The 27,664-nt window shown below is 25.6% G+C and overlaps 1 protein-coding gene across 8 annotated transcripts in view; it reads right to left on the reverse strand.

Annotated features, from left to right (window-relative positions):
• Positions 1-3,568: 3,568 nt before the first annotated feature.
• Positions 3,569-27,664, reverse strand: part of LOC123269530 (retinoic acid receptor RXR) — a 31,683-nt gene continuing 7,587 nt past the window's right edge. The window contains exons 1-6 of one of the 8 annotated variants that reach the window (XM_044735361.1): positions 22,557-22,709; positions 21,205-21,635; positions 12,902-13,031; positions 9,576-9,713; positions 6,180-6,486; positions 3,570-4,310 (exon numbers count right to left, since the gene is read on the reverse strand). In XM_044735361.1, the coding sequence (XP_044591296.1) occupies positions 3,711-4,310; positions 6,180-6,486; positions 9,576-9,713; positions 12,902-13,031; positions 21,205-21,289 (1,260 nt within the window). In that variant the 5' untranslated portion in view covers positions 21,290-21,635; positions 22,557-22,709 and the 3' untranslated portion in view covers positions 3,570-3,710. The other 7 variants (XM_044735311.1, XM_044735318.1, XM_044735334.1 and 4 more) reach the window with 7 other exon arrangements.

Consider the following 27,664-nt stretch of genomic DNA (forward strand, 5'->3'; position numbering starts at 1 on the left):
AAAATAAAATCAAAATAAATATAGTAATTAACAGTAATAACATGTTAATCATGCTTATAAATAATACTTGTGTTATACAAAGCTCAACAACCTTCAATAGCAGTAATAAACGTTCAATATAGCAGATCAATAATTTTGGAAATAATAATCATAGCGCAGTCTACGAAATATTTCGAAACTTTCGGCTTTTGTAATTTCATCTGGCAGCGCATTCCAGATACGTATACCACCAACAAGAAACGAGTTATCATACATACAACAATTAGATCTAGGTAGCCGCAGATAATCTTCCCTTACATCGCCTCTACGCAACGCAACCGGCAAAAATTCTAAGTGACATTTAAATAGCTGACGATAATTTAAATATATTTCTTTGTAAAAGAGGCATGCTATAAAGTAGTTTCTTCTGTCACTCAGCTTTAACCAACCCAGCCTCTTAAAGTACGGAGTAATGTGTTCAGCCCTCGCAATTTTATAGATATAGCGAACACAGCAATTCATTTTGCGCTGTAATCGCATCTGCGAGTCATTAGTAATATTGCAGTAAGCCGCACAACAATAATCAAACACTGGGAATATTAACGTGGTGACAAGCTTTATACGCAGTTTTTCGTTGAAGATTTCATTATTAATCTTCAACTGCGCCAGAACCCGCATTAGTAGAACCCGAAATAGTTACAAGTATACAATTAGAGTGGTAAATTAACAATATTGACTAGTATCATTATTATTAATCATGTTAGTAATTGCTATAGTAACTATTTAAATAAAATCTATTCTTAATTTAAAAAATATAAAAAATAAATAACATAAAAAATATCACTCCGATTTAACCAATTTGCTCAACGGCTTTACAAAATTCAATAAATAATAATAAAATTTAAATAAATGAGTGTTGTTTAATATCTAGATTAAATAAGTAGTCATACATCTTATTTTTAAAAATCTCCAAGCTCACAGAATCAACAATATCAGCAGGCAATTGCTCCCACAAGTTAATTACAGTAATGACAAACGAATTTTCATACTGTGTCGTTGCAAAATTTGGTAACTTAAAGTTGATATTGTTTCTCTTGGCTGCCAATCTTTCTTTGACAGGGAAAATAAAGGAATTTGGGGATCGGATTTTTTTTTTATTTTATTAAGGGCACATTAAAGATTATTACCCTAAATTTTTATTAAAAAATATTTAATTATTAAAAAGTTATTAACAATCTCGGAGAGCACTAGAAAAAATTTCCCCCTCCATGGTCGGTTCGATAACTCAAAAACGGATCATCTGAAAAAAAAAAACTCAAATTGCTTTTTAATCAGTAAGGATGTAGTTATCGTCGCACGTACGGAATTTTAAAAATTTTAATTTTTAAAAAAATGGCGACTGATTGAAAATTTTCTCACTATTCTTACTGTTTTTTATTTGTTTTAACCCGGCTAAAAAAATCTTTAAAATAAAAATTAATAATATAGAAATATTATTTGTAATAATCTTTAATGTTTATTAAAATAAAAAAAAACTTGATTCCCAAATTCCTTTATTTTCCCTGTTAAAAAAATTCCCAAAAATCACCTCTTTTTTTTCGATCGTCACAGTGGTGTTCCCCCTTAATAAAAAATCCATGACAAGATTAAATAGAATTTTTAAAAATAATTATTAAAATTATGAACTAGGAAAATAATTAAACATAAAATTTTATAATTTAATTTAGTTTATTTCATTAAATACAATATTTGTTATTAATTTATGATTGAAAATATACTCTCGCAATAATATTACAACTTTAAAATATTTTTGTACTAACATTTGTATAACATAGTCTGTTTAATTTTGAATTTTAAAATAAATCGTTTTTAATTATTTTCAAACGCTTTTATATATTTTTGAGCATTTAATTTATTTAAAAAGATAAAAAAATTAAAATACTTCAATTCAATAAAATGCACTCCAATTATAATAAGTATATCGTGTTATTTATTGTGCTTGAGATTTTATTTTCTACAATATGTTTCCAACTATAATTTTACAATATACATATATTCCTTTAAATGTATACATATACTTATTTTGTCTTTATATTTTTATATTTAAGATTACTTTAACATTTTCGTATAATATAAAATTTATTGATAACATTCGCGCCCATTCTTTGCTTAGTTACAAGAAAATAACTATAGTTAAATTCAAATTAGAAAACAAATTTTATTTTTAAATATTGAAAACATGGTAATTTTATTTAATGTTAAAATTATATAATTAATTATTATATTGCAGTTAAATAATTTAAGTAGTGATAAATTTTTTTTATTAAATCTCAATACTTTTTTTTTTTTTTTTATTTCAACGGCAAGCTTTGTAACATTTATCCTATACGAATTTTATAACAATAACCAACAACTAACAATCAAACTAGCACTCGCTCAAAAATATAAATATATTCGTCAATTATTGAATTTTTTTTTTCGTGTTATTTTATTAATTATTAATTCATATATCAATAAATTAGTATAATTATTTATATCCAATGATTAATGACTGAAGCTAATCAAAACTAGAAACTCTCGTCTACTTCAATATTAAACTAAATTAAAATACAAAATTATTAAAAACAATAAATATAAACATAAAAAATTTTATTTAATTTTCTAATTAATACCCATTACCACAATTCGCAATTGAGTCAAAACTTTATTACATCTAGATAATTCATTCAGTCAAAGCCATAATTTATTATAAAAAAGAAAATTATTAATGAAACGAGAGCTTTAATTTCACACTTGATTAATCAACGAAAATTAATTAATTTTTTTTCTAACACTATTTATCGTTATACTGTTGTAGAAATAAACAATACCCTTTCTTACAATAATTCCATAATATTAAGATGAAGAAATCATACAGAAATATTATTTTCCTAAATAATATGTTTCAGATGAATTTTAATTACATGATTTAATTTTTTACAACAAATCTTAATTAGTATACATAACAATAGTATATTATTTATTTACTTATTCATGTATATATATTTATTTTTTTATGCATTAATCAACTGATTAATTTTCAATGACATTTTATTTATTAATTAACATTAAAATTTTTAAAGTTTACTGATTAAATAATTTTATAATCATAAAATTTTATTACAAACATTTTGGTAATTTAAAAGAAAAATCCTTGAAAATTACATTACAATTCTTCAATTGTAATTGGAGAAAATACAATTAATTAGAGTATGGAATAATAAAATGTCACTGTAAAATTACACATTATTTATTCTTATTAAAGTATTTCGTACACATGTAAACGCAAATTTGTTAGAGTCAAGGTAAGGATGGAATGTGAATTTGTATTAATATTGGTATTGCCGATATACTAATCATAATATTTCTTTTTATTTAATAATTAAATATTTATTATTATTATTTAAGTATACGATGCTATTTACATATAAAAATTAATAAACCACGGTAAGAAATAGAAAAATAATTCGTAACATCAAAAATGAATCTTAATGAAAAATATGAATTTTTAAATTGCACAAAATTAAACGAAATTAATATTAATTATTAATTAAAAATTAAACAATAATAAAAGTGAATTGATAAGTAAAAACGAAGAGATGATTGATAATGAATTTAATAAAATAAAGAATAATTATATTAAAATAGTTTCACATATCGGTGTGCCCAAGTACTCGGCACACCTCCGTATCCTAAGAATCCGAAGAAGATTCCAAAATTTCGAGAAGAAATGAATCAATTGGTATATTATGAATAAGACGGTGAAAGAATAAGTATTCAAGACACTTTAGACTTATTGAACGTAATGACGGTAAACGTAGTAATAATTTAGCAAATCGGCCTGGTTCATTCGGCCGGTTAATGCGTACATACTCTTCAAGAGCTGCGTACACTTTTTCTCGTAGGATTTCGATTTCAGAAGCTGATTTTAATCCACGTATTTCAGAATTAAATAGTATTATTGCACGTAAACATCCTAACTCTGTTTTATCTATTTTCATTTCACGCATTTTAGAAACAAGCTCTGACAATACGCGATCAAATATCGCACTCAGTCCAACTTGTTGAGCTGAATTTCTGTTAATTATTGTATCTTTACCCAGTACAATACCTTCATGAACATCCATTGAACGGTGTGAAAATGAAGCTATTAATAACTCATTCCAACCAGCACGTAATAATAATACTTGATCTTCGATAGGTAATGATGTAAAATGTGGTATGTGTTTTGCCCATTCAACTAGTTGGAACAGTTGTTTGTTTGCTGCATTAGTAAATCCTGACATGGGATTCTGAAAATAATTATTATTATTATTAAAGATTAAAAAAATTTAATTATTGAAAATAAATAAATTTATGAAAATACTTAAATTAAGGTAGCTGTCGTGGTTAAGGCATAGTGTCAGAAAATTCTAAATTTTTGTATATTTATTAAGGACAATTACCCTAAAAATTTGAAGTCGATTGATAATAATAATAATAAAAATAATTTATTCATTTAGCCATGGCTATTAATACATCCCAATGATATTAGTATAAATACAAAAATTACGTTTAATTGTTGATCAAAATATAAATATTTCAACTAGGTACTAACATTCAACTATTTATAAACAAAAAATAATGAAGAGATTCTCTTCCAGCATTTATGTGATTATTTCAATCGTATATAAATAAAATTTCATATCAAATATCAATATTCGTCTTAATACAAGTAACAAGTAGTCTTTTAAAAGCCGGTATTGTTGCCTGACTCTGTATTTCATTAGGTAAATCATTGTAAAAACTATATCCTAAATAGGTTATAGTTTTTTCAGCAGATTTTGTTTGAGTATTTACCATGTTAATTAGATTACTATTCCTAGTGTTATAATTCCGAACAGAATTTGTCTGTATACGATCACATGAATAAGCTGGAAAAAAACTATTTACCATTTTATAAACAAAAGTACCGAGATTATACATAATTCTCTGTTTTATTGATAACCATCCGAGTGTTTCAAGCATTTTCACAACCGATGTGTACTTGTTAACTCCCAAAATTACACGCATGGCTCTATTTTGAAGTTTTTGAAAAATATCCAACTTATTTTGACTGTAATTTATCATTACTGAACTGATTGATCATCTATAACTCGAGATGAATTCAATTATAAATTGGATATTTAACATTGATTGCATACGTTCTCTGCAATTCTGTACCGGTATAAACAATGTATGAAAAAGTGGTAAAAAATCACGACTTAATTTCACAGCCCTCTAAAAAATGCAAATTTTTACTTTTTTTTTGGAATTGAGATTCATATGGAAGATAAACATATAAATGAAGTAATTTTTTTTGTGCCATTGATTTCAAATAAAAATTGTGGCTTCCATACTGCACACAGACTGCTAAGTCGGATGACAACCTACGATGTGTATCACCTGATATCTCCGCTATTTGTTAACTTATATTGTTGTTTAATACGAAAAAATACTCATAAATATATGTATAAAATAGCCTAATAGTTTCAATAAATAACATTAATTTTTTATACCTTAAAAAAATTAATGAAAATCAGCATGAAAACGGCCTTCTACACGTATTTCCCCCCTTAATGTATTTGTTATTAGTTTAAAAAATAAATAAAAATAAATTTTTGACCGTCTAATTATTTATAAATAACGGATTAAAGTTCAACAATTTATGAAAAAGTATATATCTACGGAGTCGGACTGAAAAAATTGTATTGGTTGCGTCTCCACGGGTACAGTCTTGCGTAAAAACTATGAATGACTTAGCTACAAGCTCATATCGAGGGTTTTCTAACGCAACCACGTATCTCGATTTTTGAAGTTGAAAAGGTTCAACTAAAAAATTAATAATTAATTATAAACGCGTTACTGAAAAAAAAATATTAAGCAAATTAATAATAAATACGATAGTATTTTTATAAAATACAATTGATAAATATTGTTTTTAGATGAATATTAATTTTTTATAAGCTATTTCTCACCTCGTCTCCAAAATCGTCATTTTCGAGATACGAGGTTGCGTCAGAAAACCATCGATATACTTTTGCGGCGCGTATAATCTTTAATTTTTTGATAATATTGTACCATGACAACTACCTTAAAATGAAATAACTCTGAGAGATCATTAAAACTCCGTAATTACTTACTTCATAATTTCCTTGATGTTCTAATTTGCATTCAACTCGTTTTTCAGCTTCAAGAATTCGTTCAACGGGCATATCTGTGTGTAAACTGCTGGTACTCTCAACTTCACTCTGATCACGTTCCTTGGTACGTTGACGCTCTTCTTGAACAGCCTCACGTTTCATTCCCATGGCCAGGCATTTTTGATAACGGCAATATTGACAGCGATTACGTTGTCGTTTATCAATAATACATGATTTTTCTTCTCTACAAGCGTACGATAAATCTTTCCGAACAGTACGTTTGAAAAATCCTTTGCAGCCTTCACAACTGTAACAAAAATTTTTGAATAAATTATTTAAAGATCAAAAATTAAGTAAAACTACTTCGTAAAATAAACTAAATTACTGCTGCTTATGTTTGTTTGCTAAAAAAATCCTGTTTCATGAGCATGAGCAAATAAAAACGGAGGAAATAATTTAGTAATTAATTAATTATTATCATTATGTATGTCTTATAATTAAATGTTATTATAATTAAGTTTTTTTTTTTACTTTTGACATAACATTAAAATAAAAATAATGAATCGTCATCCAGATTCTTAGTTCGTGTATTGCTCAATTAGACGTAGGCATTGGAGCGAACCTTAACTGAATGCTCATTGCAGTTGTAGGAAGCACGGGTGGGTAGATTCACTCTGGATGACTCTATCAAGTCCAAGGTTGACTACAAAAGCGACACTAATTTTCAATTATTTTTTTTTTTTTTAGATAATATAATTATCCAATTTTAATACTAATTTATTTTATCGCTTGTCGTATCAATAAAATTCATTTATTTTTACTTATTGATTCATTAATTTATATTTTTACTACTCCACACGTAGTGTCTCGCGCCAAGCGCACATTCAATTCGAACATATAAAGAAATATTTAACGTATTCGGTGCACGTGAATGCAATTATCAATTAATTTTAATTTAGTTGTAGCAAATATCTGTAGTAGATGATATGATGTATATAATATGTATTTATTATCATCAAGTCAAAGATCAAGTGATTTAATAACGCATAAGTACTTTATTTATTGTTTGCAACAATAGTTCAATTAAGGCAGTATCGTTAAGTTGTGTCAAAAGTAAATAAATTTTCATGACAAAAAACCTTTTAAATTTAGAAAAAAATAATTATAATACTGCTTATGTAATGTAAATTCTTTCTGATAAAAAAACAGGAAAAACTGAAGCAAAATGGAACCCGGACAAAACGTGACAGAACTTTAAATGTTTTTTTCTGTCACTTACAAACTTTTAGCTCTAACTCCAACTACACGTTTCGTTAACTTTATGGGCTTTATAAAATCCTATTGTTTGTGTAATTTATAGCAATACGCAATCATCATATGACAGTGATTGCTAAAGCATAGATACCTAAAAAGTATATTATGTGATGAATTGTAAAATTCTTGAGAACGTGTGCGGTGAAAATTTTATAGTATTTTTTTCCCCGAATCGTCTAACCTAATTTCTTATTTTATTTATGTAAAAATTATTCATTACTTAAAATAATAGGCACTGAGAGAAAAAATTCCTTTTGAAAAAAATAGGCATTATTGTCATAAGAAATTAATTTGTTGAAAATTTTATTTCTTAGATGAAGAAATAAAAAATTTTCTTGTTAAAAAGAAAGTTTTTTTGATTTGGAAAAAAAAAAAATTTTAAAAAGACGAGAATTTTCATCAAAAATTTTTTTTTCTAAAAATTAGAAAACTTTTTTTCAACAGGAAAATTACTACAATAAAAATTTTTATTTCCTCAGCTAAGAAATGAAATTGTTTAAAATATTTAATAAATTAATTACTTTCGACAAGATTGCTCATTTTTTTCAATGCGATTTTTTCTTTTAGTGGGTATAAAATTTATCACATTAGAATTTTTAGGATTTATTAATTTTATAAAGAAATTTGTCATTAATGATTTTTTTTTTTTTTTTTCACAACTAGAAATTGGAAAAATCAATTAGTTTTTGTAAATTTATTTAAAATTTTTTACTTTATTAATTATAAATACGAATAAAGCAATCAATTTAATACCTTTTATTACATTCATTTAATCTTGCTATCGATTATTATATCATGATGATGTTATTCAAGGTGTGGTTAGACAAGTAATCTACTTGTCACATTATAAAATGTCAAATAAAAAAATTGTTTTCTCAGGGATATAAAACTATTTTTTTTTTATTAAATAATAATAATAATTAATAAAAAAAAATATAAATATTTATGTATATAAAATAAAAGTAGTTTTGAAATAAAGGAATAAGTAATTATAAATCATGACTCGAGATGAAAAATAAAATAAAAAAGACAAGTCATGTATAAAGATATTTCTAAAAATTTACAATGGATGTATCATATGCAAAAAAAAAATAATTTAAATAAAAAGATTGACAATTCATTGGTAATGAATCATGAAATAAATAAACTAAACATAAAAGAAAAAATATATTTATATTTGACGCCTATTATTCATAAGTTTGTGCAGAAAAGGAGCTGGTTAGGTGGAATTATTGAGCGAGTTGAAGCCGACCTTGAACTGTTTGCCCGACTACGCCAACAAATTCAAGTCCAAGTTAAGCGGGTAGAGGTATAAGAGGTACGAGGTAAGAGTATGATAAAGATAAGAGGGAAAAAATTTACCGAAAAAACCTCCGATAAAAACGAGCGTCTGGAATAGGGGAAAATTAAAGAGTAAATTTATCAACCTTTTTTAATATTATTTTTATCATTATCATTATTATTGTTATTGTCATGGCTGCTATTGTTCTTGTCTTGAATTTAATTATTGATTTTTCGAGGATACACAGAAAAAGAATTGACATTTCAATGACTGTACATTAATTTAAAGAAAATAACAATCGCTGCTAAATATTTTTAACCGCTATTGGATATATATTTATTTATATATTTAATTTATTGTTATTGTTATTATATTTTTGTATTAAAAGGAAAAATTTATTTAAAGAATTATAAATATTTTATGAAAATTTAAAGTCAGCCTCATTGATTGTTTTAAAAATAAATTAAAAAAATTTTAATACTTATTCAGGATGTTATTTCCAAACTTTTTGTTTCTATAGATTTCTTTTTATTCATAAAAGACTATTTTGCAAAATTAAAAAAAATTTCCAATTAAACTTAAAATTAAAGAATCAAATTAGCAACTTTTTTTGGATGTGTTTTGATTAACCTTTTAAAATTATTGGTATCTTTCGGTTTTGTACATACAAAAGTGTGACTTAAAATTTCAAGTTCAACTTTGCTACTTAAAATTTTAGTTTATATATTAGTAGTATAGCAGAAAATGAATAGATATTTATAGTGAGTAAGAATGAATAGATAAATAAAGTATATTGTTACCTGTAAACTCCATAGTGTTTACCACTAGCACGATCGCCGCAAATTGAACACAAATGTTTACTGCCGGATAAGGGATGATTCGGTGGATAAGGTGATCCAGCTCCTTTAGATTGCCCACCCGGTGAAGTACTCAATAAACTGCTGTGACAGCCAACAAACAATCTAGAGTGATTTTCAATTCAATTGGTTCAATATTTATTTAATAATTACACTAGTCATAAATTTCTTTTTTTTTTTTTTTTTTCAACAACAATCATTTTTTTATTTCTTAACATAGTTCATAAAAATTCATCAAATCAGGATTAACTGAGAATAGTTTTTCACTAGTGTAATTATCATGAAAATAAAAAATAACTATTTGATTGATAGAAAAATTATTTTTTCACAATAATCCAAAGAGAATTTAATATTTCAGGTGGATTCTATTTTTATATTATAGCACAAGCTTCGCTGGGGCATTATCTGCTTTAAATAGAAAAGTAATAATATCTTCGGAAGCTTTTATAATTTATCCATGCTTGATGCTTGATTAAATTTTTTAAATTCGATTTAATTTAATTAAATTATTGCAAAAAAAAAAAGTAGACAGATTTATAATTAACTCCAGGTATATTTTTCTGCAGCTTTAAAATAATCAATAAGAATAAATCGATTTTATTATCTTTTTATGAGCAGACTAAGTGACCACAGCTATCGCAACCGCTTAAAATGACATCGGGGGTCACCGGATACTGACATCGTCACCATTAATAAAGTGCAGGTTTTTTTACAACCAGAAATTTATTAATAGATAGTTATGATACTAAAAATAGCAGACATCCGAAAATTTATTCTTCAAGTAAAAAAATAAATATTTACTTAATGAAATTTTGAAAATTATTTTCTATTTAATATTAATATTTAATGTTTTAGAAAAAATTTTCTCTTTTAATTTCAAATGATCTGTTTTCGGTAAGTCTAAAAAGTTCATTAATAAAAAAAGTAATAAAGAGAAAGAGGGATTAAAAGTATCTACCAACTGTAATCCACATAAACTTCATTACACAACCTTCTTTCTCATTAAATTGTTGGCTCAACAATCAGATAGCGTTGAGAGGAATTAAGTCTGATTAGAATTATTCTAATCAATAACGTCTTTCAAAAACTTTAGATTTGCAAATAAGAAAATTGGAATATTTTTTTACTAACACGCTTTTATTAGCTTGATCTGTATGTACCAAAAAAAAAAATTAATTTTATTCAAAAGAAAAATTTTTGAACCAAGAAAATTATTTTAAGAATTTTTTTATCTTCTCAAGATGAAAAATTCTTGAATCAAGTAAAATTTACTTAAATCAAGAAAAATTTCTCAGATCAAGAATTTTTTTAAATCAAGGTGATAAAGCTCTTCACAATTAACTTCATTTCAAGAATTTTTCTCTTCAATCAACTTAATTTTTTTTTCTGTGTAAATATGTATTTATGTAATAGAATCTTTTACATAATTTTCATCAATTTAAAAACGATTGATTTAAAAATTTGAATTTGTATTTAAGACCAATAATCATTTGATAACTTTATCTTGGTCTCCTGTTCAGAATCATCAGAATAAAAAAATGATTATTTTTACACGTTAAAGATACACCATCTTCAAAATTGCAGTGAAAATAATTCTTTTTTTTTTTAATTAAGTAAAATATTACAATTTGAAGCTTTTGTTATTTAATTACACTTAAAAAATTTTGAAATAGTAGAAAAAGTGGAAAAAGAAAATAGTAGAAAAAGTAGAAAATAATTTTGAATAATTTTCCATCAATTTAAAATAAGAAAAAGTGTAGAGTATTTTGATATCAATTCTTGTGAATATTTTATTGGTAGATATTTTTAAAAGTAGAGTTATGATAAAAATATCTTAAAAAGTATCCCGCGCTTTTTTTTTTTAAACAAAATAAATTTTTTGTTAATCACAATATTTTTATTTTAAACTTATAAAAAATCATTCTAAATTATTTTCTACTTTTAAAGCCTGTTTCTTAATTTTAAAAGCTATAGTTTAATTTTTTTCATTTTTAAATCAATATTGTTACTCTTTTTCAAGACTTTATTCATTCCTCCTTATTCTTACTCATACTAATGTTTTTATTTATATATATTTGCAAGTAGAAATAACAGATTTGTCTAATGTATCTTTCTAAAAAAGAAAAAATGAACAATCGATCATAGCTTGTAACAAAAAAAATTCGGAAAACGGTTGACCCTGAAGGCCATCCCTGCAACTTCCCGCTAATTCCATACTTAGGCGCTTAAAATTGCAACAATGACGTTTTTGAGCTCTTCGAGCTCAAAAATACAATTTATGGGTTATTTTGAGCTCTCCAAGCTCAAAGAGATTGTTTTCCTATGCTTTTGAGCTCTTCGAGCTCAAAAGTCTGATAGGGATTTGATGACACTATTTTTTGAATTTTTAAACCGCAATAACTTTTGAATGAATAAACCGATTTCACGCGGTTGGCAGCATTCGACGCAGTTTTTCAAGCCTCTCAAAGAATCTCAAATTTTGAATTGATCGCGCTAGGAATTTCGGAGTTATTCCGAAAAAACACTTTTTTCGGTTTTCTTTCGTTCACGATATTTCTCGAACGAATCAACCGATTTTGACCGGACTGGTGGCGATCGACGTGGTTTTTTGAGGTTAAGAGCTGATTAGTTTTTGGAATTGAACCATCAAGCCGTTTAAAAGTTATTCCAAAAATCACATTTAAAAATTTTTTCAGTTTTTTGAAGATTTCTCAAAATCTATTGATCTGAATCGGTCCAAATAGTTTTCAAAATCTAAGTTTGGTTAAGCCCTTTCGAATGGCATCAACCGCGATGAAATCGGTCAAGCCGTTCAAAAGTTATAAGTGGTTTACATACTTTCACACACACACACACACACACACACACACACACACACACACATACATACATACATATATACATACAGACACCGTGACAATCTCGCGGGGATAGTCAGGGAAGCTTCCTGTGACCTTCAAACGTCGAGATCTGATGAAAACTCGGTTTTTGCAAAACGGGGTGAAAACAATAACTTCCCGATTTTTGAAAATCTTCGATTTTCGTAGCGGGAAGTTAAAAAAAAAAATAAATTGTTTTTTAAAAATAATGATGATATAAAATATTTCGAATCCTACGAAGCGAATTCTATGTCAGAATATTCATAAGTTTTCCGTGATTCACAAGAAAAAAAGACATACCACTTTCTAGATAGAGTTTTAACAGTTTGGATGTCTACTGTTTTCAGTATTATATCATTTTTTATATTATTATGATATCATAAAACTTACCCAGGGCTGTTAGGACCAGAAGGACTAAAATTTCCAGAATTCATGAGGCTCGCAGTATCAGGTTTCATGTCAAGAGGACTCTGAGGACCAACTGAAGACATTGACATATTGCTATTGTCGAGACTGAGCCCTGTGTGGAAATAAATATGATATATAAATCATAAAATGACAAAATAAATAAAATAGCATATACTTTTTATATAAATAGTTAATGACTAATGGCTTGTAATTCATATTCAATCTGAGTGGATAAGATGAAAATAAAGAAAAAAAAAAAATTGTAGTTAAGTGCAGTGGTCGCATATATACATTTTAATTTGAGATTTTTTTTAGTAAGACAAATGAGATTTTAATCGGCGGTTAAATAAATTTACACAAGCAATAGACGTATCATAAAAATGCATTTAGTACATAGATAATTAAATTTTCCGACGTCACTGATGTTACATTGGTTTATATGCTGGTCACTTTAATGCCCTAGCCAACAAATGCGCAGCAGACATTATGTTATGTTGACAAGATTGTGATTGATGGAGGGCATCATATTTAACAAGTACTAAGCTATTATTGTTTTTATAGCGATGCCAACGTCCAATACAATTATTATGCAAGTAAAATGTAAAATATTAACATTTTTATTTTATTTAAGTAAATAATTAAATAAAACAATTTGTTTGTTGATATTTATCCAACTGTCTGGTTAAATTTTTATTTTTTAGATCGCTAGTTTTTTAAACCGACATCTGTTACAGTTGTTTTCGAGTTTGACTCTAAGATAAGAGACTATTATTAAGAGCTATTAAATTATTAATTATCGATGTACTGACAACAATTATACATTTTTTTCATTTCTATCGATTGGTTTTTGTTTTTAACCTGTTATTTGTTTTTTATTGGATAACAACTGTTCGGAGAATTATCACCGAATTTTCAGCATGACGATGCAAGAACAGTTATTGTCAATAACATCCTACACTATGTTGAATAACAGCTTTTTTTTACCTAACAAAATTATTAAACGTATTTTAAAATTATTATTATTATAAAACCTCTAACAGGAGTATTAATTTTAATTTTAATATTAATGAACGATAATTTAAAGCATTAATTATAATTTTTCTAAAATCTAAGAACCGAGACGAAATCACATTTACAATAACAAAGTATTAAAATTAACTATCTAAAGTAGCAAAAAAACATAAGTATAAATTAAAACATTTTTTAAAAATTAAGTATCTTTCTGTAAAAACAAAATTTTATTTTTATATTTTGATAAGTTCTTTATTATTTTTATAATATGCACAGAAAGAAAGGTTAACTTGAACCAAAAGCATGTTGGTCTTGAAGAATTTGTTTTCGGACAAGTTTTACAAACTTAAAGAACCAACAAACTATTTAAAAACAACTTCAAAAATTTTAAATTATGATATTAATTGTTGCCAAAAAACGATAAATCCATGAAAATACGCCTATTTAGATTGAGACTTACCTGATGATACCAAATTTAATCATAGAAACTTACTCTATAACATACACTGAAAAAAATTAACTTAATTCAAGAAAAAAAAATCTTGAACCAAGAAAATCATTGCAAAGAATTTTTTGTTTTTAAAAGTTCTACAACTAAGAAATTTTTCTTGGTTTGGGTAAATTTTATTTGATTCAAGAATTTTTTGATTTAAGATGATCAAATAGTGTTAAATGACTTTTTTACTCAAGAATTTTTTTTTTGAATTAAATTAATTTTTTTTAGTTCAGATATGTTCGTCAAAAATTTTTTATTAATCTCTTAGTTTAATTATTAATGCTTCAAAACAATCATAAAAATGATGTGAGATTAAATAGCGTGAAATTAAAACAACACGTAAATTATAAAAAAATTGATAAACTGTTGAATAATTTTGTTAAAATCAGAGCGATTCTCACAAAATTATTCAACACTTATAACCTAGCCTTCAGACATAGATTTCGACGAATATGATTCAAAAACTTCAAAATTTTATTGCATCGTTTCATTTTTTAAATTCTTTACTTGTGCCAGCATTACAAGGATCTCCTTAAGGCGTGTAAAAAGAAGTTATGATTGACGTGACCTGAATTCATTTAAGATGAAAGTGTAATATTTTTTATAGCATTTTTAGTGTTCAGTAGTACGCGTTAGACTCATGCCACCTAACTTCTACTTGTGTTTTATACCTAATCATACAAATAATTGCCTAAACAATATTTAATATTTAATAAAGTTACTTGATATTTACTAACAATAAAAGATGAACATAAACTTTGTAATTTTATAGGTGTACTGCAGACATATTTAAGAATAATTTATGAATAATGTATCCTCTCATTGATTTCGTAATTTACTTTTACTAGCAGTGTAAAATTATCCAAGTACATAAAGTTCAAAAAATCTGTCATTATTCAATATGATAAAAATAAAAATTAATTAATTGTATCAATACCCACACATTACATTACTTGTATTATTTTAAACATAATGTGTACGTAATATATAATATATATAAAGGAGTGAAGATAAAAGTAACTGACGGCATCCGATGACGCGGGTGGGCACCTTGACCACGCGCAAACACACATCAGTGCAATGCTCGAGAACATATGCATGCCTGCTGATTATTCATCGCCTTCATTCGTTATATTTATATGCTTTTGTTTACATGATTTAGTTGCGCACACGTCTGAGTATGAATGCTTTTAGTATCCAACATAAATCATTATTTTCAATTAATACTACAGTTATTTTAAATAATACAAATATTACGAAATTTAAATAGTCTATATAATTACTCGAGTTATTCAAATTGTTAACAAAAGAATTCAGTATATGTGTATGTATGTTCGATATTTACCATCTACTCATAGCAATTAAAGCTTAAATAGTTCATTAGTGATAAAAAAAATAGTATTCCATTATATTATATTATGCTTAACGATAAAGCGACGAGGTAAATTGTGTAAAAACAATAATGGTGCAAAAATAAATATTATTTATTCATATTATACACTTGCAGAAATAATATCTATTTATACGAACCGAACAATTATTTATCGTTTTGTTTTTGTTTTATTTTATAACTCTCAAAAATAATAGATTAATTGTTGTTTTATTACTTTTTTGTTTTTAAAGAACAGAAAAAATATTTTTTGTTCGACAAACTGATAAATAAAAGGATCTTTAAGTACATGTATTTTAATTTGTTTTTCGAACAGAAATGACGTCACCGTCTGACGATTTAAATGCTCTTCCGAAACTGAAAACCTGTTTTACTTCCATACCGGGATATTTAAGGACAATAAATGTAAGGAAAAATTTAAGGTCCTTTGCATTGAAAAGATAATACGAATTATTTAATTAATTAATTATATGATACTTCAACATTATCACTAATTAAAACTGAAGTTAAAACTTTGTCTTGGTTGGTCATTAAATTATTAAAAATAATATCAAATTAACTTGAGTCAGTTTATTTAATCTTATCAAATAAAAATGAAAATTCAGCAAGAATACATAAGACTTGAGATAAAATAACGAATTATATATGTATATTATCTTAACATTCAAGTTTAATAGGATTACACGGAGTTTTAAGAAAACATAAAAATAAAAAACTTTTGTAGCCTTATTAATAATCTTAATCTTATTATATTAATATAAAAGGTGACTTTTAAGCTCTAAATATTCATTTTTATCGGCACTTGAATAAATATATTGACACTGAAAATACCTAATGTTCTATAATACTGTGTTTATAATAATTTACATAGTGGAAAAAATAACTATTTTTAAAAACTGTCATAAAAAATTTTTTGTAGCATTTATTTTTCAAGTTCAACTTTAAATTACTTAAAAGTCTTTAGTTTAAAAAATTATAACGTGGACATAAATGGTCTATGGTTCAAATGTATGAATGCTTTTTATTTGGTTGGTTTTTATGAGAATATTTATTTTTCCAGACTTAATAATATGCATTTTTGAAGAATAAATTTTTGTACAACTTCAACATTAGATATAGTCAGTCAGAAAAACAATCAATATTTCTGATTCATTAAATGGTCTATAAAAAAAAAATTATTGCATCATTAAAAATGTACGGGTGCAATCACAACTAGGCAGTCAATGATCAAATTTTCAAATATTTACAATAAATAAATCATAATTTAAATAAAAATAAATTCCTGAATAAAAACTTCAGCTATTCAAAAACAAAAAATGTGAAAATTGAAAATAATTTTGTAACAATAATTGAATTTAAAATTTTCTTGATTTTTTCAATTATAACACGATTTATTTATTTAATAGAGATTTAAATAAATAAATAAAATAAATTATTCATAAAAAAAAAGATCTACAGAGTCAAGACAGCTAAGAGAATCAATATGACCCTGACTAGAGGGCACGCCCGTGTAGACTCATAGGCTTCGAAGCGCATGCAACTCATGCTCTATATATGCACTTTGATACGTATATGTAACATGCCACGTGTAGGACTCAGTAGTTACATTAGGTCACTCGTATCAACTCGTATAAGGTCACAAGGTCGAAACACAAGGGTTTTTTTATTTATATTAATCCATTGATTCACGTCGTTGACCTTTCACAACTATTATTTTCATTAAGAAGGGTTTACATTTTTTTTCTCTCTCTCTCTCTCACCCTCTATTGGACAAACTAAAGTATCTCTGTCATACTTGTACAACAAATGGAATCTTAAAACGCATTTTATGCATAAATAAATAAAAATTTTCCAAAAAAGCGCTTCGCTCTTCGATAGATAATTTAATTATCTATCGAAGAGCGAAGCGTTTTTTTTCTAAATTTTATCACATACATGAGAAAAACACGTTTGAAAATCAACTATCAACCGCTCTTTTTACTCTTACTTTTTTATTATAAAAAGCTATCATTATTCAATTGAGATTATTATTTAAGTTTTAATTCACACTTCGTTACAGGTTGTAACAATTGCTTTATTAAACAATAAAAAATAGTTAATGGTTATGTAATTATTTTATGTATGATTTATATTATCTAAAAGCGGATGCAGAAGGTCATTAGTCATCAATCTATTCTATCTTCAGTATCTATTTGTTGCATTTCCGTTTTATTTATAATATTTTTCATCGGTAACAATGAGTATATAAATCAGAAGCACGACAATAGTAGTAAATTTATATTTATCTAGCGTAATAAAAGAATTTTATGTACTGATAGCTTTTGTATTCATGGGTTGCTTATCAAAAAGATTATTCTTCAAATAAAAATTAAAACAAAATTTTTTTTTTTAATCGAGTAGAAAATTTTTTTAATTTATTAAATTTTTCCAGGCAGAGATTTGAACCCACGTTTTTGTTTTAATATTTCAAACTTAATACGATACTTGAAAAGAACGTTTAATTTTTTTTTATTGAATTCATTTTTATGATAGGAACAAAATTTTTTAAAATTGCAGTCTACTTCAGTGACATTAAAGTAATAATTAAATAATTAAAACCTCTTAGTTTTTTGTTTATCTTTACGAGTACGAGTTCTAATTGCAGCGCATGCGGGTTTTATCAATTTCAGTGTGAAAAACACCGCGAAATATTTAAAATATACATTTTTTTATCAATATAATAAAAAAAAGGGGAATAATTTTTTTTTTGTTAACGTTATGTTGAATTTAAGAGAACGATTATTAATTTTTTAACTTCTTGTTGAGTAAAATCTATCAAAAAGTCAACATTTTTTTTTGTGACGCTTGGGAAAGACAATATTCATTTTTTTTTTTGTTTCGATTTTTCAAATTTTATTACACTGGTAAAAAAGTTAATTAACTTGAGTCAAGACAAAAAATTTTGAACCAATAATAATTTTTTGGCTCAAAAAATATTCTTCTAAATAGTATTATTGGTTTAAAATTTTTTCTCGTGAATCAAATTTACTTTTTTATTAGTGTACTTACAATTTCAATTTAAGTTTTTGCTAATAAATATAATTTTAGAATTGTATTTCCGCATAATGATATGAGTAATAGATGGTAAACAATAATCGCACCAAGATACTTGGGTTAATAAACGATAAAATAGCTGGACAAAATAATTTTGCCGGCATTATCTAACAGACTAAGTGTATGTACGTATAATTATTCTTCAAAGTGACTTTACTTGTTCTTTAGTCTAGTAATTTATAGTTAGTTGTGTTGAGTAACAAAATAAAATGGATAAAACTTATCCTCGCGGCCAAGGACATTATTATTACATACATATGTATTAACAAGTAATATGATAGCTCCTCATTGTTATAAGCACGCAATTTTATAATATACTTGATATTTTAGAATTATAAAGTTTTAATTTTTAAAAAATAAATAAATAAAAATTTAAAGTTTAACGATACTTGTTATTTGAATAATGAATAAAGAATTTTGAAATAATTTAATCAAAAGTGAATGGAGATAAGAAAATGAAGTAGTTAAGGTTTATAAATTACAAGCCAACTCGTGAATATAATATAATAAAAGAGTATATGCTAAGAGATAACGATGAAGCACGACCTTCGCTTTACATAGGTGAGTTTGAATATTTGTGTATGTGATTGTTTAGAAGACAGACATATGTCTCTGTGGTTATGTTATATTACTTATATTCTATGTATCATACATTACATTACTTTTCACATGTATACTGCACTATTACATTACAATAGTGAGGTGCTTTGAAGTTAATTGAAACGGTCAATCCACCGATTGATAACTTTAACTGCTTATACTCGTAAATTTATAGCAATTCAATAGCCGACCTTCACCCTTGTTTTATCAATATTAATTTTTATATATCAACGTGACGTTGACTTTAAATTGTATTAGTTTAGAAAAAAGCATGTTACAATTTATTATGATTATTACAATATTAGTGATAATTCAATTAAATCAGTTAGTACGCATATTTATTGATACATGGATTTAAATTAAGAATAAGTGTGAAATGTTATTGTCCTAATTGAGGTGTTAATAAAATGCTAAAATTTAACACCGCTGAAGCCAATGAACTTAATATTTTTTCAAACAATTATTCTTTATTTAAATAATAAAATTAGTTTTCAGAGAATTTGTCTTTGTCATAGAATACATAAAATATAACTAAGCTCAAATGTTCAATTAACGTCAAACATTTATCAAAACTCTTAACTAATCACTAAAATTAAATGAAGCGATTAAATAAATGGTTTAACCCAATAGACTTTTTTACAAAAAAAAATTTTTCTACTTAAAAATTTTTGGTTACAAATTGAAGAACAATTTTAAAATTATTTTTTACTGAACTTAAAATCGAGACAGCTAATTATAAAAATAAACTATTCTAAGAAAACGTTAATTTTAATTAGAAGTTAAATCACGACGTCTTAATTATAATTGGTACAGTCGTTAATTAAAGTTATTATTAAAAATAAACTTAACATTAAAACTACCAATTATTTTTACTCCGAAATTTAAAATTTGAGTCTTGAGTTTCAAGTTTTTTTCTCATATGAAAGTTCAAAGAATCAAATGTTTATAATAAAAAATTTTACTCTTAAAATTTTTTTTTTACTTTTAAAAAAATTAAGCACTTTGGTCTGTAGAAATATACTCAGTCATTTTACTTGAAGATATTTTTTTCTCTCATTTTTATGTAATTAACCTTTTTTAAAAATTTACTGTCAACCGTGAGCTTACTTGCTCTTTAAATTTAAATTTGAACCGCATTAAGGTTAAATGATACTGAAAAAAGTAGATATATGCCAAATTTTCTGACAAATAAATATGACAATAAAGTTAGCCGACATCTAAAAATTTTTAGAATTTTTTTTTTTAATTATTTAAAAAAAAATAATTGAAAAAATTTCATGTGTAGAAAGTATTAAAAATTATACGTGCAATTTTTTAAAAATGTTTTTGTTCTAATTTAATAGTTAAAAAAAATCTAAAATTTTTAAACGTCGGCTAATTTTAATGTCATCAAATAAATTAGTATAAAAAATTACAAATAAGAAAATTCAAGAGAAACATGTAAGTGCAAATTTTTTGAATTTTTTTAATTAAAAGAAATTTTTTTTCAATAAAACTGTCTACTAATTTGTATCATTGCAACTATCTCTCAGAATTTTTCGTTTCAGTGTTAAAAATATCAAATTTTAGTGAGTGGAAGATAAATATTGTGTATCGATTCTCAACACCCGCATACTGGAATACAGAATGAATGAAAAAGTTAAAAAAAAAATGTACTTTTTGGAGTAATAAATGAAAAACAAGTACATTACGTACAGGTGTTACCACGAGCCCAATGTTGAGCCTGAGTACCCTGGATTATAGCCGTCACCGACATCATAGGTTTCTCTTTCTTCATCATCTTGACGCCTGTACGCTAACCGGTTTGTTCTCTTGTGAATATATATTTATATTTTTATTGTTGATGTTGATATTTTAAACGATTCACTCTCTTTTACAATGCACAAAACATCCCACAACTTCCGTGCGTATTAAATCATGAGTTTAACAGAAATCACATATACTTATGTGTGTTTAATTTAAAATATCACTCATTTTATATTCTCTTACTATTCTTTATAATACTCTTTTATATATTTTATTTAAATTTAAATTTATGTTGACTTTTTGGTTGGAATTTTGGTTTCGTTCACTCAATCACTTAACACGAATCTTTGGTACTCGGTAATTATTTACTTAAATTATTTCTGCAATTAAAAATATAAATCCTGTTGAATAAAGAATTGTTTTTTTTTTTTGCTTTTTATCAATTTATTATTTTTATCTCGTACAACAATTACAATTTACAACAAACACGAAAAAATTGATACAAGAAAAATAAAAATAAATATTTTCTTAAATGATTAATCCGAAATAAATACTGTACTGTTAGTGATAAGTTATCCGCGTTTGGATTAGACAACACAACGACCGATTCCAGATATAGAAGATGAATAATAAAGAATAATAAAAAATAAGTGCAATGAAATATTAAAAGGAGTTGACATTGATACTAATTTAGCAGCTGTAAGTTCAAGGTCAAGTATTCCGATTGAAGCTAATCTCGTCAAGTACGATGAATTCGTTGATAACACGAAACGTCTGACAACACGCAAGATAAAATATATTAATTTGGATATCTATATATTCCAATGTTTGAATATGTATACTTTTAAACAAAAAAAAAAAATTTATAATAAATGTAAAGCATATATCCTAACTCAATGTCGTATCGTAACGTTCTGCAAAAGTCCGGAGACAGTTTGTACGACCTCGATGCTACTGAGCGCGCGAGACAACTGCGCAAAAGTCGAGACGCATCGTCTGAATTTGGCAGTGAATAAAACATCCAGAGTTAACATTCACTTTCAAAATAATATCATATGTAAAAATTTTATTTAAAAATCAAGTAAAAAATTTTTTTCAGTCATTGATTTTTTTTTTTTTATTTTTAATTTAACTTGATTTTTATTAATTAAAAAATTTTTCTATTAATTAATTTAATGACTGATTGGAGTACTTTTTTTTTTTTTGAAGAATATTTTTGAGTGATCCAATTATTAACGAGATAAAAATAATAAAGTGTATAATATAAACACTAACAAAGTAGCGCGATGTAAATTGCTTACCGAAAAATAAAACACCGAGTGAGTACACGTAATACGCGACGTGTTAAAGGCAACTGAGCTCACGGTGGAACACCGCACATGTACGAGAGTCTTTACTCGTAAAAAAGCATAGGCGATGGAGATAGAAAGAGAGAATATTAACAAAACAAAAAATTTTATTTAAAAAAAGTGCAAGAATGGAGGAATGAGGTGGTGAGATAAAGAAAGCATTTTATCTGCACGTTAATGTTTTTAAAAAATCACAGAAGAGGGGATGAATATCGTGATAAAAAAAACGGAGAAAGAGGGAAGGATGCAAGCTCGGGTGGGGCGAGCTTATTTTGCAGGCGCGCGCGCGCGCATAAACGAGTCAAGTTCTAGTGCATGCAATTCTCATCTACACTTCACACTTTTATCTCTGCAATACTATTATATATACACGTTAATGTATCACATGTGTAAGTATCTTATATATAATACTGGTGAGGTACGGGTACGGGTGCTGGTGGTGTAGCGAAACGAGAGAACTCGCTCTACTGATGATGGCCTTCGCGATCAAGGTCACCATTGAGATGACACGGAAACTGAGTACTGATACAATTAATTTATTTTTATTACATTAAAAAAAAAAAATCTAAGTATAAATAATACATCTGTTCTTGTATTTTGTTAGATAAATAATTGTAAAAGTCGATTGATTATAATTTTGTCTATATAATAAATGAAAATTAATTTAGCAGATATTTAATAATTTTAAAAATTTTTGTAACAAGTAAATTATGGTAAAAAAAAATTAGAAAAAAAATTGACATTTAGAAATTTAAAAAAAATTAAAAATCCAATTTTTCAAAAATAATGTTTTGGAACAAATTTATTTGTTAAAAAAAATTAAAAAATAGTCAAGTGACTGCTAACTTTAATGTCATATATAATAAATTAATTTAAGAAATTAAATTTTGTTAAGATTAATTTTTTGTCCTTCAAAAATTCAGCTGCTTATCAATGATAAGCGATAAAGTAATTTATTTATTTACAATTTTAATATTAACTAATTTTATGCGCTTGTCATTTACTACTGATAAGAAATAATGTCAAAAATTAATTTAAATGTGCTTGAAAGCATTTTTGCAATTGACATTGTAATTATATTATTTTAGATTATGTAATTATTGATTTGAGAAATGAAAAATTTTACAAGTTTAATCAGTAATTAAAATTTTTTTTAATTACTCTAAGGACATTACTAGAAAATATATTAAAATAAAAAAAATGTATTGTAAAAACGTGTAATTAATATGAAAATATTAATTTTATACTCAATGTGATGCTAAGTGAATTTTTTTGGGATTTTTATAATTTTTTATTGAATTTATTTTGAAAAAAATAATTTCGATTCATTTTTAATAATTGACTTGTTTTTAAAAAAATTGTTAAGTAAAAAATTTTTTTAAATCTAATTCCTTCGATATTTATTAATAGTGATAAAAAAGAAAACACTATTGGGTAAGGTAACATTAATTTAATTAAAGAAACAAGTTTAAGCTTAAAATAAATTATTAATGGCTTAATATCCAATAAGATTTCTATTTCACATGTGATTGATTAAGCTCGTATCAAAGATACTAATTATTTTTTTATAGTAACATAATTGGGCTATTTAATATTACTTTGAACGGTAGACTTGTTTCTTGTGATAAAAAAAACATTAAATTAAAATACAGTGATAATAAACCAAGACAAGAAATGAATCGAAATTAGTAGCGACGTAATTATTTCCAAGGTCTCGCATAGTGACGGTAATTAAAATTAGGCTGTTTTTGTGCGAAAATGTCAAAAAATAAGGCACCAATTAATTCTATACATAATTTCTCAAATCCTTAATCTTCTTTTATTTGAGATTAAAATGAATATGAAATATATTATTCATCCTAAAAATTTTAAAATGCAAATGAAGCTAAATCGACATATTACAAACATCGATATTGATGTAAAGTTATTACTTTTTGAGTTATTATTTTTATTTTTAAAATAGATACGTGAGTGAAATGAGAAAAGGTTAACTGGACTCGACAATATTCCGTTTTAAATTCTTTGATCTTGACTCAGTAACTGGTTTCTCTTTCGTTCAGATCCCCACACAGTGAATGACGATAAAAATAAACAAATAAAAACGTTGAAAAAAAAAAAAAAAAAGGTTAAATGAACACAGTGAGAAAGTAAATTAAATAAATAAAAAAAGTAACAAGGGCAGCAGAACGTTTAAATTGTCGAGAGTCGAGACTTTTATGGTTCCTAGTGTTTTATTCCTACGAAATAAAATACATATCTTACTTAACAACTTGCATTGGGTGTAAGTTTCAACAATACAATGTTTTAATGCTATCTCAAGTGTACTCTTTTATTTTATTTCACAGTTATTAAAATATAGGGCTGTCGAAAATTACCTTCTACTTGCCAATTTTTTTTTCTTAATATTAAGAATATATATTTATGTGAAATATTTCATGCCAAATTGGTCGATTTAAAAATTTTTATTGTGGCTTAATTTTGTGTGATATTCAAGAAAGCTTATATTAAAATATTTTAAATAAATCTAAAATTTGCAGACACTCAATAAATTATTAAAACATTTTTTTCAATATTAATTTATCACAGAACTAAAATGAGCAATATTTGATTTTTTTTAAGCAAAAAATCAAATTAAAAAAACAAAGTTTAATTTATTTTTCAAGTACTTATGATAATTATTTAAATAAATGTAGATTGTTATTTGTTGATAATGATTGAACGTTTTGTACCCATGAATTTTTATGTTTTCATTGAAATTAATATACCTTCCTATATCTTACTACCTATAAGGATTATTAATACACGATAAGAAATGGATGGCTTAAAGGTTTTGATAATAATCTTACAATAAATTGATGTAATTATAGTATCGTGACCATGAGAAATAGTAATACACTTGAGTGCGTACCCACGATGCATAAACACATATAAGCATACAATAAATTTGTCGGGAGATATATTGCATTAAATGAAATAAAATTTAAATTATTACTAATAACAGAGAATGTCATATCAAAATATATAAACGTGTTAATAAATCTCTCCATTAGATTTATTTTAAACAAAATAATTGTAAATAATCGGCCGGTCAAATTTAGACAAAAATACCGTTTTTATGCTCGAGAGAATATGCAATAATGGGGTAAAAAAGGCAAAAGTAATATAGATATAAAAAAAAAAATGTTTGCGTGCAGCTGGCAAAAATGGTCAAGTTTTAACCATGCTGCGTATTATACAATACGTTTAGAGGCGAAACTTTTATTTTCTAAAGAGTCGAGCCAATCAACCGTTTTTTTTCGACTCACTTCCAAAGGACTTAAATTTTTAACATTCAACCGCTTCCTAATAACCAGGACAGTTGGTCTGTTGGTGCTTTAAAAACCGTTTGACCGATGTTCGATGTTTTTATCTCTATACACTTGTACAATATACAATATCTAAATTATTACTTTGGTAAAAAATAATAATAAGCCTTGGAAGCATGCTTGAATGTAGATAAGCATTATAATAATTTAATGGGCCTTATTTTTCTGTTATTGTAAATAATAAAAATTTTTATCAAACTGTCTGGCGTAAGGTTAAAGTTAGAATTCGTATCAATCTTTAAAAACAACGAAAAAATTAAAAATATACTTTATCTTTTCATGTTAATTTATTAATAAGTATTTTTCACAATTTTAATAGGATTGCACTGAGAAAAAAAAAAATTTTTGTCCAGAAAAAAATTTCTTGGCTCAAGAATCGTTTAAAATAAATTTTGGTTTTTTAATAAAAGAATATAAATATCTATCATTATAATAAAATATTGGCATTAATTTTTATAGATGAACAAACGAATAGGTTCACTTGAATTAAACAAAAAATAATTCGATCAATTCTTGCGACAAGAAAATATATTCTTGAAAATTATCAAGAATATATATTCTTGTGACAAGAAAATTTTCTCAAGAGTAGTACTTTTTTTCTCAGTGTATTATTTTAAATATCCTGCTATGAAAATAAATGATTTTAAAAAATCGTGAAATTATTGGTTTCACCCCAAATTTTATAGAAAATCAAGTTCTCATCAGATTTCCACGTTTTAAGGTCCTGAAAAGCTATTCTGACTATTTCTACGAGGATATCCCTTTGTATGTATGTGTGTGTGTGTGTCTCAAGGAGCTCAAAAACGTTGCAATTGAAGAAATTTGGAGCGTTCTGCATTTGAAATTGGCGAGAAGTTGCAGGGATGGCCTGTAGAGTAAACCGTTTTACTAATTTTTTTTAGAACATGTCTATTCATACGTAAAAAAGTCCTGATAAATCTACGCCGCGTAAATATAAAGTCCTTAAATCCACACTGCAAGAATGTAAAGGCCCTTATATTCACGCTGCGTGGATTTATCAGGATTTTTTTACGTGTGAATAGACACTTCTTTTTTTTTATGCATTGTCTGATGTGTAGGTTATTAGTAGTCACAGTGACGTTTATGAAATCTACTGGTAAAAACTTCCATTCTTTTCCAGGTGATAGAATAGAAATCAATTACCAACAAAGCTATGATAATTCCAAAAAAGATAAAGCTAAAAATTTTATGCAAACATTTTTAATTTATCTTCTGAAAAACGTGCGTTACAATGAGTGACAGTACAAGCGCACCAGTACCTGGTACCTATTATTTCAGTTTAAAACACGGCTCCCGCTTATTTGAAAGATTTTTAGTTTGTAAGCAATCGTTATTCAAACAAGTGAGTTGATAAAAATTATTTACTACACTGATAAAGGATTTGTTTATAGTTAAAAATATTTGTTAATATTTAACAAATTATTTATTAGAGACCACTTTTTAGTCCTTAACAAATATTTCTTAGTATTTAAAAAGATTTATTAATATTTAATAAATGAATATCAGATTTATTAAATACAAACAAATCATTTTAAATACTAAGAAATATTTGTTTGATACTAAAAAATGGTCTCTAATAAATGATTTGTTAACTATTAACAAATATTTTTTTAATACAAATAAATCCTTCTATCAGTGTATAAAAATATGTTCAAAAATTTTAATAAGACATTT

Source organism: Cotesia glomerata, linkage group LG1, assembly GCF_020080835.1.
Source record: "Cotesia glomerata isolate CgM1 linkage group LG1, MPM_Cglom_v2.3, whole genome shotgun sequence".
NCBI lineage: Eukaryota > Metazoa > Arthropoda > Insecta > Hymenoptera > Braconidae > Cotesia > Cotesia glomerata.